Below are 14226 nucleotides of genomic sequence, written 5' to 3'. Positions count from 1 at the left end.
AATCACACCTTAGATTGCAGTGTAGACATACCTAAAATGACCAAATTTGGGACTTACAATAAAATCACAATTATTGGCAACAGTGCTGCAATATTACTCTTTTTATTTCAGTATATTTAAGAGTTATATCATTCTGCTGTAATAAATTCCCGGGACAATTAAATGTATGGTTCTAAATGTGCATGCATCCTTTTACCTGGGAGCGAATGTAATTTTTTGACGTGCATGGGAATATGGATATAATCATTTGTTTTCATATGCTTTCTTCTTCAGCGATTTAAAAATATCTAAAGTATTAAATTTTGCATGCCAATGGCTCCATATTATGAATGAATGCCATTGTGTATTGAGTTAATAGAAACCTACCACAAAGCATGCTAACCGGTTTCAGGAAAGTTAAGATTAGTCATAACACACGGATAATTTGTCATTTGTTAAAAATAAATTGAAGTTGAATTTGAAAGGGAGAGACCTCATAGCTACAAAAATAGCTCCCGTTCCATTACATATGATATCCGTGCTCACAGCTTTTTATTTTGGTATGCATGTTCCTTATACACTCTCTTATCATGGTATTGTCTCTCTAATCCCTTGCTAACTTTTTCCTCTTGGTCTTTGAAGGGGAGCATATATTTTTTAACTGTTTTATCAGCTATCAGTAAAACCATGTGTTCTCTATCACATTTGTTCATATTTTTAGGAATCATCTACATGGAAACCTTCACAGAGTGCTGGCCTTAACCCTTTCATTTAGGAGAGTGTAAATGAGTCCCTCACTGTTAGTATGGCATTATATTTTTAGTATTTATTTCAAATGAGTTTATATACAGTGAGCAAGAAACTCTGTGTTATTAAGACTTTTGTCCCTCTGGCAACGCAGAGCACACTTAAATCAGGCTGTAATGGCCTGTTTGCATATGTGGTGGGATCCCCTATGTGGTGGGATCCCTGAATTGTATAGATCCACAATAGCTGCTTCTGTGCTGCCTCCTAACCCTGGCAGTTGGGTGCAGGGTAGTGTTTGGGAAATAGGGCATGGCCAGGATAGTACTGTGGAAGTTAAAAAAATACTGCCAGCCAAAGTGGTCACTTGGGGTCATTTGTGGTCATTTGTCATATAAAGAAGCCTTCAGGTTGCTTCTGTGTTGCACCAGAGACTGCATGGCCCCAGGATTAGGGAATCTTTTTAGATTAGCACCAACAAGAATTAGGTGATCTGGCTTGTGTGTCAGTAGAATAAATAGTAAAAATGTTACATTAATTAAAACTTTGTTACTTGTTTCGATCACCATAAACATACGTTTTTGACATATCTATTTTTAGGGCTGTCAAGCGATTTAAAAAATATCGCAATTAATCACGAGATTTTTAAAAAGTCACAGTTAATCACAGTTTTAATCACATGGTTAAACAATAAAAGAATACCAGATGAAATGTATTGTAAATATTGTGGACATTTTTCTACATTTTCAAATTTGTTGATTTCTTCAATTATAACAGAGAATACAAAGTATAGAGTACTCACTTACATGATGATTTTTTATGACAAATAAGAAGTAGGCAGCATTTAAAAAATCTACTTAATTTGTTTTGCATTAATCGCTCAAGCTAACTGCAATTAATTGAAAGCCCAACTTATTTTGTATAAATACAGTGGATTCCATTTATCACTTTTAAGTGATCATGGAAAGGATAAAATTTTATCGGCAGGTGTGCATTTCACACAGTGGTCAGCAACCTAAGTGGCATATTCAAAATGGCAACTTCCATTAGTACATAATCAACCAGCCAATTACAGTAGGTTAATCTTGGGTGCAGAAACATTCATGACCATCTGGTCATGTTAATGTTCCTGAAATTGTAACTTCTGAAGTCATGAAAGAGACAGCTGCATATCTTAGGTGCTATGCCTTTGCATAGCCTTAACAGAAAATGGAGCATATTAATGGTGACCGTGCAGCAAGAAAAGGAAAAAAAAATCAATGCTAAAAATCCAAACTAGAAGAACTACTACTAAACCCTGTCTGGCACCAGAGTGCTGATGATGAATTAAAATGAGTTTCTTAAAACATTCTGTACCATGACTTGGGACATTGTCAAAGTTACAGTGCGACACACATTTGTTTTATTTTCTTTCCATTATTCACAATAAAGCCATTTTATCCAAGCAAAAATGTTGCCATATAAAGATCACTTTGCTGGTGACAGGCAAAAACAGCCCTGTTTGGACCAATAAGAAATTGTTTTAGAAAAATTTCTCCCTATGGAAAACATTTGACAAAAGGTGGAGAGACTTTTGGTTATGTTCTGCAGAAGTTGGAGTGAAATGATGAGGTGTATGCGGGTTTAATGTATTTTTAATGTTTTCTGTTTGTGAATTTATGCACCTTGATTTGGGTGGTCAGCCTTTTAATTTCTTGCCTCCTTGGGGCTTTAACAAGACCTTTAATTGGTTGTTTCCTAAAGCAGAGAAATATTGGATAGTGCAGAGTTTTCTAGCTATGGTGATGCTTTCAACAGCAATCACCATATATTGTCCATTACAAATGATTTAAAATAGCAAAATGGAAAGGACATGAAGCACGTGTTGCCTTAGGCTCCATGGTGCAAGACATATTCGCTATAGGTCAGACAGCTCATTTTTAAACAAAGCTGCCTTTCCCTAAACATAGCATGCATGAAAGCACTGTAACTAACTTCATTTCTACAGAGTAAATTGCTTCTGCTAATGAATATTAATTACATTTCATGTATGGCATTTTAGTCAAATTGCAATAACCTTATTACAATAACTAGATATTTCTTTACCCATCATATATATAATAGCCCAATGTCTGAGAGTCTGTAACGCTGAAATGCTGGCTGCTCCCTCTGGGCGGCGCTGTTGCCTGAAATGCTGGCTGTTCCATCTGGGCGGCGCTGTTGCCTGAAATGCTGGCTGTTCCCTCTGGGTGGCCCGTGCTGCATGGGGAGTGCGGGGCCCAAACGGCTGCTTGCTCCCCCGTGGCAGCCCGGCTGAGTGGCGCAGAAGTCAGCCAAGCACCACAGCAGGAGGTGAAGAGGGGGTGGGGCGGTGATGTGAGGCGTGACAGCGGCTCCAGGACCCACCCCCTGGCTGTGAACGTCACCGCCCCGCCCCCCTTCACCTCCTGCCGTGATGCTCGGCTGAGTTCTGTGCTGCTCAACCAGGCTGCCGCGTGGGAGCAAGTGGCGCAAGCGACCGTTTGGGCTCCGCGCTCCCCTTTCAGCACGGGGGCTGTGTCTAGACTGGCAAGTTTTTCCGCAAAATCAACTGATTTTGCGGAAAAACTTGCCAGCTGTCTACACTGGCTGCTTGAATTTCCAGAAAAGCACTGACGATCTCATGTAAGATCGTCAGTGATTTTCCGGAAATACTATGCTGCTCCCATTTGGGCAAAAGTCTTTTTCCGAAAGACTTTTGCCCAAAAGGGCCAGTGTAGACAGCATAGTACTGTTTTCCGCAAAAAAGCCCCGATCGCAAAAATGGCGATCGGGGCTTTTTTGCGGAAAACTGCATCTAGATTGGCCACGGACACTTTTCCTGTCAATCTAGATGTGCTTTTCCAAAAATGCTTTTAACGGAAAACTTTTCCGTTAAAAGCATTTTCGGAAATTCATGCCAGTGTAGACGTAGCTGGGGCGTGCGGAGCCCAAACAGCCGTTTGGGCTCTGCGGTCTCCTGAGTGAGAGGCAGGAGCAGGAGGAGAAGAGAAAGAGAGAGGCAGGAGGCGGAGGAGAGCTGGGGGGGGGGAGGGGGGAGGGAGGAGGAGGAGGAGGAGAGAGAGACTGGAGGCTCAGGAGAGAAGACCGACATGGAGGAGAGACCTGAAAATCCCGTCTTATGACGGGCTAATTGGCTAGTTTAAAAATATTGTGCATACACTGGGCACTATAACTACACTCCTGTTACTTTCAGGAAGATATCCCAAGACAGTTGTCTAGTGGCAGCTCCGCACTCTGGATCAGGTTCGGAACCCTTGAGTATGTCTACATAGCAGCGTTATTTTGGAATAACTGACATTGTTCCAAAATAACAAAGAGCATGTCTACACTACACATGCCTTTATTTCGAAATATTGTCGAGCTGGAGGACTTCTTACTCTGACTCCTTCCTTTGACTTCCTGCTGAGTAGACAGTGCTTAAAGCCGAGTTAAGTTATTTTGACTTAAGTGACGCAATTGACGTAGCTGAAGTTGCATAGCTTAATTCAGCTTTCACCCTGCTGTAGACATACCCCTAACTGGGAGTGCTTTGCCGAACTGTTAGGAAATTTTTTGTTAAAATATATTTCTGCCTAGTAATTTCTTCTACCTTCAGAGAGTTTTCTCCATTTGAAAGGAGAGAGGAGTGTGGAAAAGAAAGAAACTAAAGTTAGTCCAGATTCTGAGAGGTTCTGAGTGCCATCAGCTTAGTGCAAAAATAAGATTTGTTTTTTAATGACTATAGCTGGAGCTAATCTTGGTAGGATATACTAACTGAGTATTATGAAAAGAGGGTGTTTAAATTATGCATATGTTTGAGTCTCAAGCATACATCAGCAACTCAATCATAGCAACAGCTTCATGTTAATCTTTTAAAAAGAAACTATAAAAGCATGTTTCATGCTGTTCATGTTTTCATTTATAAAATGCAAACATCCCTAGTGGACTGTAAAGCTGTGTAAACTGATAAATATAGGAATCATCTCAAAATTAGAGCTTGTGCTTTTTATTGGTTTTATTTTTTCATAGCTGGAAGGGCACAATATCTTCTCCAAACTGAGCTCCAGCGAGTATGAGCAGGTCCTAGAGATCATCCGCAAAGCCATCATTGCCACAGACCTTGCCCTGTACTTTGGAAACAGAAAACAGCTGGAAGAACTGCATCAGACAGGAGCCTTAAACCTTAAAAACCAAGCACATAGGTAAAGCAAACATTCATAACTTAAGAAACAAACTTGTTTTTGCAAATGACATCAAAGAAGAATTCATATAAGAATTTTTGTCATTCACACAATGTCATCTTCACGCAGAGAAAGCTGTAAGCCCAAATATACATGCATAAATACCATATTACAAAGGCAATTTACAGGGTTCATATGCTTTGTTTAAATCTATCACACTGACACTTCATTGCCTTCAAACTGTGCCTGTTGAGGAGTTCATTGGTAACTCAGGCCTCAATCCTGCAATTTACTTATCTTTACACTTGCTTATCTTTACACCTGCCTCATTGACTTCATGGGGATTAGGCATAGTTGTGAAATTATGCCTATGCATAAGTGATTGCAGGATCAGGGCCTAAGTGTCCGAGCCAACTCCAGTTAATCAATTAATCCTTTTAACATTGATTACCTAGTCATACAGACAATATAAAAATACTTTTAGCCCTATGGCCTGATTCTCCTTCCACAGCAGTATAAATAATGAGTAGCTGCTTTGACATCAGTAGAATTATACTGGTTGAAAAATCTACCCTCTTATCCTTGAGATTTAAAACCCAGAAACATTAGATTTTATAACATGCACTCCCACTTGGATGTATGCATAAAGAGAACCTGAGTGTCATGACGGTGAAAGTTGTACCAGGATTCACCTCAACTACCTAAATCCTTGAAAGTATGTGTGGTGACTTGGATTACAGAGGTTCCCTTAAGGCTGTCACCCAGTCTGCAGATCATACCTGTTGGGATATGTAAAAATTAATAGGGGTCTGGGGTTGGCTATACATTAGTGGTTAAGGAGTCTAGCCAAAATTGCCATTGCTCTTTAAACATATTTTCCCCTTTGTCCTGACAGCCTTGGAAGATGGTTGCACTGAACATTGTCTTGTTTTGTCTTTGCACTTGTTCTGTAAAAACATTTTCAGAATCAAAGCACTTTCCTCCTTCCTACAAGCTGCTGATTAAGAGAGTATGTAATGGTAAACAACAAATAACAAATAGAAGCGGGTATAATTGTATTCATCACCTGTTAATATTCATTGTGTAGGAGTTAACATTACTAAATAAGGTTTTAGGGAAAGTAGTGAAAGATGTGTGAATTAACATGCTAAAATAGATAAAAGGGTATAATTGTTGCCACTCGGAACAATGTGTTGGTGGTCTGAGGTTAACGTGCATGGGCAATAAAGCAGTTCTGTTTACCCAATCTGCTCCTGGGTCACCTGTTTCTTTTCTAACAAATACCATTGAGCCCACCTACCTGCCCTCTGGGGTGCCCCATCACCCTGTCCTGCTGGGCCAGAAGCTCTGGTCTCCCCCAGCCCGGGCAGAGTTGAGGTAACAGTTACCTTAGCAGAGCCACACAGATGCTGAATCAGTTTAGCTACAGGGACTTACCAACACCTAGGAACACAACCCTCAAAAAGGACCGACATCCCAAAAAAATCCATCTTACGCTGTATACAAGTTTTACACAGAGAAAGTTCATAAAGATGTTCACCTACTTTATCAATGAAAGAGAGAGATGCACAGCTGTAGCTCCCTCCAGCTAACAGTTATTTATGGGCTTTATAATAAACAGAAGTGTTTTATTAAGTATAAAAATAGGATTTAAATGATTGCAAGTGAAAACAGACAGATGAAAGTGAGTTACTAAGCCAAAAGAAACAAAACATGACAATTATGCCTAATGCACTGAGGGCATGTCTACACTACCACCCTAGTTCAAACTAGGGTGGTTAATGTAGTCAATTGAAGTTGCAAATGAAACCCGGGATTTAAATATCCCGGGCTTCATTTGCATCTTGCCGGGCGTCGCCATTTTTAAATCCATGGTAGTTCGGACTCCGTGCCCGCGGCTACACGCGGCACGGAGTAGGTAGTTCGAATAAGGTTTTCCACGTGGAACAAGGAGTAACGGTAGTTCGAATTAGCCTAATTCGAACTACCTACTCCGTGCCGCGAGTAGCCGCAGGCACGGAGTCTGAACTACTGGGGCTTTAAAAATGGCGGCGCCCGGCAATATGCAAATGAAGCCCGGGATATTTAAATCCCAGGCTTCATTTGCAACTTCGATTGACTATATTAACCACCCTAGTTCGAACTAGGGTGGTAGTGTAGACATACCCTAAGAGAGATTGTTTGAAATATATTTCTCACCCCTCCACTTGTTCCAGATAAATTCTTTCAAGTTACAGCTAATCCTTTCTCTGGCTTGGATCTAAGAAATCCTTGCCTAGTCCCTTAGGATAGGGAGGCAATTTTCAAAAGCCAAGCTGAAGACAACTTTGATTGCTTCCTTAAATGGGCGGTACCCTTTGTTTTCTCTCTCCATCCCCATGGAAAATACCAGATTCAAAATGGATTCCAGCATCAGGTGGCATGATCACAGGTCTTTATAGGACCAATCTCTGTTTGGGCTTACAGGGAAAACAAACCCATTTACAGATCGTTACCTTGAACACTGGGCCATTAAGCCCATAAGTACCACTAAGGAGTGTTACTACAAATTCTAGATTAATAAGCAGGCTTACATTTCATATTTCTAACTTCACATGTATAAAAAAGAATCTACACATTCAGGGGATCAGACTCTTGAATGATAGATTGCTTGATCTGTTTTGCATAAAGCATGTTCGACTTATGCATATATATATATTCAAAACCATCTTTCCATAAAATATGGGGGCATTATTTTCAAACTCTGACACTAAGTAAGGGACAGGTCTCCAGTCTCTTTTCCATCTTCACATAACCTACACCACATTCTGTAAGGCATTTATTCTATCTCCAGCACATCCTGAAAAGCAATACATACCTCAGCTTCATCCAGCTTGCTGTCATGCCAGACCTTCATGGTGATCTTATACTCTCTTTTACCAACAAATTGACACATCTGAATGCCACACAGTCCATTCATTTTGCTTTAAAAGATTGCTGAGGTCCCTAGGTATATATGTCTTTTGAGCATGTAAAACACATTGTATGGAATGTTTTTATCCCTGTCAAAATGAAAATCTAAGCACTACTGTTATACCATATTAATATATCAAATACAGGGGGAAATGGAGCCAAGTGCTTCAGAATTTGGTCAAATGAAACATGAAAGAGCCAGATGTACCTTTCAACATAACTAAACTCAGAAATAGATAAGCAAAATAATTTTGCATTAACTGGTGAAATTTACAACATCTGGATAAAATAAAATAGGATGGACTCAGTTTTTTCATTATTTTTAATCATATATGAGAGGATTCAACAGAATGAACAACGAGGAATCCGGTGGCACCTTAGATTAATAAATGTATTTGAGCATAACTTTCTGTGGGTTGGAGCCAACTTCATCAGTTGAATCTGATGAAGTGGGCTCCAGCCCATGAAAGCTTATGCCCAAATAAATTTGCTTGTCTTTAAGGTACCACAGGACTCCTTGTTGTTTTTGCTGAAAAAGACTAAGATGGTTACATCTAGACTACGGCGTTTTATAGGAAAAAGGTATGCAAATAGCGCTCCACAATTTGTGTAACTTTTTCTGATTGCTTTTTAGGAAGAGGTATTTCTGAAATTTGGCCCATCTACACTGGGCCAAGTTTAGGAAAAACCTCCTCTTTAGGTATACCTTGTGAAAAGAGGAATACGGGGGCTTCCGAAAGAACATGTCTGCTCTTCTGCAAAAAATGTCAGAAGAGCAGATGCATTTCCTGGATGCTACAAAGTTTTTCCGGGTTATCTCTGGTATCCCAGAAAAACTCTGTAGTCTAGACATAGCCAAAATGAACATTACTTATCTACAATATGAACACGCAGCATTTTTGTGACATGTAAAAAGGTATTTAAATATTTACTCTTTACTTTCTCCTAGTATCTCAGATTCTAAATAGTTACCCTAAATTAATTCAAAGAGTTAATTCAAGGTATTTCAAATTCTTAGTTCATCTTTTTTGGTTTATAACATTGCCTTCTCTGAGCTTCAAGATACTATAATGCTGGTCACTATAAGAAATCCTCCAAAATAGCCAAGGGGAAAATATTTTTATTCTTTACATAGGCAGGAAGCTTGTTTGAGTGTTTTCCATTTAAGTACCAGCTTTTCCCAGTTTAAGACATAAAAAAGGGACTGAAAACTGGTCAAATGTTCGGCTTTTCTGCAGGAAACCCTTTTAATCATTTTGAAAAATTTTGTCAGGGTTTGGAGGGATGGAATATGTCTATATGTCGTCCTTTTAAGGTTTTTTAAAATACAGTAGCTATTTGTGCATTTGTAATTAAGGATAGATGCTGGAATTGTACATTTGACTTGAGAATATTTTATTTTATGGCAAAGCTCCAGCTATTCCCGCGGGGTCTTGCACTACTGGTAGATAGTGTTAGCCTCAGAGACTCAGTGTGGCCCTCCAATACAGCCTTTTACTCATCACAGGCTAGTTCAGAAGTTTGGGGTAAAATCCCTTCTGGAGTTCTGATCTCCCTTCTCGAGGCAGAGGTTGAGATTTGGGGAGGTTGGGAGGAACCCAAGCCCATCCACTACTTCGGGTTGCAGCCCAGGGACCCCAAGGCAGCGCCAACAGGTAGGATTACTGCCACTCTCAATCTGTCAGCTTTTCCTTGGGCCACTTCCCCAAACAATCCCTCCCAGTACCTTTCCTTTGGTACCTACTTGTCAATCCTCCACTCCCACCCACACAGCACTTCCAGTCCTTCACTCTTTTCCTTCCTTGCCTGGGGGAGCCCTTTTAAAGCAGTACTACAGGCCTTAATTGGCTGCAGGTGACTAATCAGTCTGTAGCTTCTGGCAAGTTCTAATTGACCCAAGATGCCTGCCTGCTTATGCTGGACTTAGGCTTGGCCCTTTTTTTACTCAGGAAAGAGAAAGCTGTTCACTCAAGCTCCAGCATGTATTCTTTCCACCAGTGAGCAGCAGACAGCTGGTCCCAAGCCCACTCTGAAAGCAATGAAAGTGATGTTAGGATTAGGTTTGCCTCCTGATGGCAAACCTAAGAGTTCTAAGAACTAAAAAGTCCTTCTTAGGGTTTGGAAATTTATCAAAATAGCTATTCTGAAATAATTATTCCAAAATAGATAGTTTGATAAATTTCCAAGATTAGATATGCCATTATGTAAAATAACCATAGAAAATGAGTTCTGGGCTAAACTTCCCCAACTAGAGTTAGGCATGTATATTACTGCTTAAAAATGAGAATACCTGACCACGTATTATCCATGAATTACGTAATGTTTCTAGCTCTGCATAATTATACAATATTTTAATTTTAATATTTCTACATGTTTTATATATAACACTAAATTAATCTCTTATAATAAAAGTACAGATTATTAATCCAGACAAAATTCTAATTTAGTACTAGTACATGTTAAAAATAGACCAGGATCGTATAAATCACACTCAGGACATAATTCTCAAGAGTGGATAATGTATGCTATAAGTCAGTTATAGCATGAACTTACTTGAAACACTGTATTTATTAACAGTTGTTTGGGTCAGCCATTTGACTTAATTTTTTCACCTAGATGCTTTTGAATAAGCCTTATTTCAATAATATAAGCTACTGAACTTAATAAAAGTGATATGTTGCTAATATGATTCATGTACTGAATTATCAATAGGCTAATATCACAGGGGGAGGATGGATTTGTGTGGGAGATATTTTGTAGCATTTGTACTTTTTGGTTTTTGCTGGATGTATATATGACAGAACACCTAAAAAGCTTCAAAACACAATAACATAAAGCTTTATCTAAATAACAGATTTCATATTCTGTATTCTAGGGATCGTGTGATTGGTCTGATGATGACAGCTTGTGATCTTTGTTCTGTAACAAAATTGTGGTCAGTTACCAGATTGACAGCTAATGATATATATGCAGAGTTCTGGGCTGAGGTATGCATATTTCTCTAACATTTGTTCTACATACAGAAAATACCTAGATAAATGAGAGAGGGGAACACAATGTTAGATTGATCTAGAACAATTTTCAATAGCATTATTTACTATATACCATATTTTGCTTACAAATATAAAGACTTGTAACTTCCAGATGAGTTCTTCTTATGAGTAATATTGGTGTGATTATGGTCAAAATTTGCCCTGCAGTGTTTAAGACTAGTGAGGATATTTCAGGGGGCAAAACTTTAACTCCATACTCTAATCTCAAGATAGGTCTGAGAGAAACACTTCTACTTGTAAATGGAGGAAATTTTCTTTGGAAACTATTGACAATATTGTGGGGCTCCATGTTTATTTTACTAGATCACTCTTCAGAAAAGAATAACTAGATCACTTGTCAGGAATACATAAGAGGTGTATTCTGGTGTGACAATCTATCCAAGCAGACACTACAGGCAGGTGCTACAAGCTCTACCTCAGGAGCAGAGGAAACTTGAGGCAGGTACAGAGGTATCTCCCATGGAAAACCGTAACAACAGCCAAATATTTTGTTGTTATTTAAGTTATCAATAATGGTAAACTCCAAGGCTGTGTCTACACTGGGCCACTTATTCCGGAAAATCAGCCGCTTTTCCGGAATAAGCTGCGAGCTGTCTATACTGGCCCTTGAATTTCCAGAAAAGCAACGATGCTCTACTGTACAAAATCAGCCGCTATTCCGGAAAAACTATTCTGCTCCCGCTCGGGCATAAGTCCTTATTCCGGAACACTGTTCCGGAAAAGGGCCAGTATAGACAGCCCGGTAGTCTTTTCCGGAAAAGCGCGTCTACATTGGCCACAGACGCTTTTCCGGAAAAAGGGCTTTTCCGGAAAAGCAGCCTGCCAATGTAGACGCTCCTTTTCCGGAAAAACTGAAAACAGAATAGTATTCCGTTTTAAGCATTTCCAGAAATTCATGCCAGTGTAGACACAGCCCAAGAATCATGTAAATTTGTACTGGATCTAGCTGTTGTCTGTATGGCTCTAACAGCTGAGTGGAAAAGCCACTCCTTGCAGTCTGCAAATGAGATAAATAACTACTTTCAGGATATTGAAAACAAGTTACTAATAATACCAGTAGGTTTAAAATATTTTTTACTTTATGTAACTATCAAATAGATTCAGATATCTATATATAGCTATCGGTTGAACACAAATGTTCTGTTTATATATTTACAATATTTAAACAAGCTTGAAGCCTATCGGTGCTATTAATCATTATAATAAAATAAAATTAATATAAATGCAATTTATATTTCTACATATATCAAATACTTCTATGTCTGTATTCTGTATTTTCAGAAATGGGGGGGGGGGTTAAATGCACAAAACTAAAGTGAAAATTGTTTCTATATTAATATTTTCTGAGCAAGTCCTTGAGGCTAAAGTGAAATTTGAGATTCATTAAAACATGAATCCTATACAGCTTTGAGTAACCTCTGTACTCTGGAATCTGGGACTCAGGTGGTCAGAACATTCAAAAATCAGCCAAAACATAGGGAAGTTGAGTAAGTGACACTGGCACTTTCAGTAAAATTTTTAGTTAATATCTGTTTTGTGGGAATTGATCCTTTGGCGAAGTGTCTGAGATGTTTGTCCAATGTACATAGCAGACGGACACTTTCGGCACATGATTGCATACATTATATTTCTGGATGCGCAGGAATATGTGTTCTTGATCTTATAACTCACTTTATACCGTTATTGGACCCAACCAAGTGAGTTATAAGATCAAGAACACATATTTCTGTGCATCCAGAAATATAATGTATGCACTCATGTGCCGAAAGTGTCCGTCTGCTATGTACATTGGACAAACATCTCAGACACTTCGCCAAAGGATCAATTTCCACAAAACAGATATCAGACAGGATCACAAAGAAAAAACAGTTTCTTGCCACTTCAACCAGAAAGGACATTGTCTCAATGACTTGATTACCTGCATCCTGCTTCAAAGACCTTTTAAGACTTCACTTCAAAGAGAATCCTCTGAACTGTCATTCATGCTTAAATTTGACACTTTACATGCAAATTTGAATAAAGACGCTAATTATCTTACCCATTACAAAGACAGCTTCCCCAATTATCACCTCTAATATCATTAGCTTACAGACATTTACCTCCCTCCCCCCCCCACCCCCTTCTGTTCTGAAATTTGATTTGTCCTTTTCATATGTGTTCATTTTTTTAAATTGTATCCTTTGGTATATATGGTTGTGACAATTTTCTTCCACTATTTGATCTGAGAAAGTGGGTCTGGCCCACGAAAGCTCATCACCTATTAAACCATCTTGTTAGTCTTTAAAGTGCTACACAATCCTGTTTTTTATTTCAATTTAAGAAATCCTGATTTTCCTTCCGAGTGTCCTTAGCTATTCAGGGAGTACTTGACCCTTTTTCTTTTTCTCTTCAGGGTGATGAAATGAAGAAGATAGGTATTCAGCCTATACCTATGATGGACAGAGACAAGAAGGATGAGGTCCCACAAGGCCAAGTACGAGTTGTTTAAAATTAAATGTTTTTTATAGGCTATAAAATTTGCACAATAAAAACTTGACAAGGAGTATGATATTGGTCCTTAGCCAAGCACATGATAGTTTTTTGACCTGTGAGGTGTGTGTCATCTCAATTTCTACACTTTACATACAAATCCATTGTTGATTTAAAAAATGGCAACTAGAAACATCCTTCTCAGAGACATTATTGGAACAAGAGCATGTTATTTCATGCTGTCCTGAAACATAGTGCATCATAGCCCTACTTCCTTCTAGATCTTTTTAACCAACTGCTGGGAGAGGGTTAGGGTTAGAGTTGACACTTTCACTCAGAAGAATTCCATTCCTGCCTAGAAAAGTAATATTTTTGAGGACTGGTGAACATGATTGCCATATTTATGCATTGAACAGGGAGTTCTTTTGATAAGCAGGTTGATGCACCCATATTAATGAAGGTAGGGAAAAAAGAGCTGCCCACACATTTCAAATTAAAGGAAACTCTTCTCACAAAATGGATTTTCAGGTAGGAAAATAAAAAAAAATTTCTTTTGCAGCAAAACTGAAATGGAGTTGTTTTAAGTGTTATTGTCTGAAAATTTAGTTGCCAGAGATAGGGTGGTTTTAACATGTTGGTTATTAATACATTGAAAAATCCTGGGGTGAAATTTTCAAAAATATCTAAATTTCATTTTCAGGGGACTAAGGCATTGAGAAGTGTATCACTAAACTGTCACTTTGACTTAGGTGCACAAGTCCCCTTGGACCTTTTGAAAGTTTTCCTGCAATCTTTTACATATTCATGTACTCATAAAACAGAATTAAAGGGAAATTATATGAAATACT

The 14226-nt window shown here is 38.7% G+C and overlaps 1 protein-coding gene across 3 annotated transcripts in view; it reads left to right on the top strand.

The window, feature by feature from the left end:
• PDE10A (phosphodiesterase 10A) overlaps nucleotides 1–14226 on the top strand; it is a 271962-nt gene that overhangs the window by 243612 nt on the left and 14124 nt on the right. For all 3 annotated transcript variants that reach the window (XM_075924593.2, XM_075924594.2, XM_025179481.3), the window contains 3 exons: nucleotides 4753–4925; nucleotides 10732–10843; nucleotides 13302–13382. In XM_075924593.2, coding sequence (XP_075780708.2) covers nucleotides 4753–4925; nucleotides 10732–10843; nucleotides 13302–13382 — 366 coding nt within the window. The remainder of the gene's footprint in view (nucleotides 1–4752; nucleotides 4926–10731; nucleotides 10844–13301; nucleotides 13383–14226) is intronic.

The sequence above is a fragment of the Pelodiscus sinensis genome, chromosome 3 (assembly GCF_052426305.1).
Source record: "Pelodiscus sinensis isolate ZL-2025 chromosome 3, ASM5242630v1, whole genome shotgun sequence".
NCBI classification, from domain to species: domain Eukaryota; kingdom Metazoa; phylum Chordata; order Testudines; family Trionychidae; genus Pelodiscus; species Pelodiscus sinensis.
This window is presented reverse-complemented; position numbering and strand designations above follow the sequence as displayed.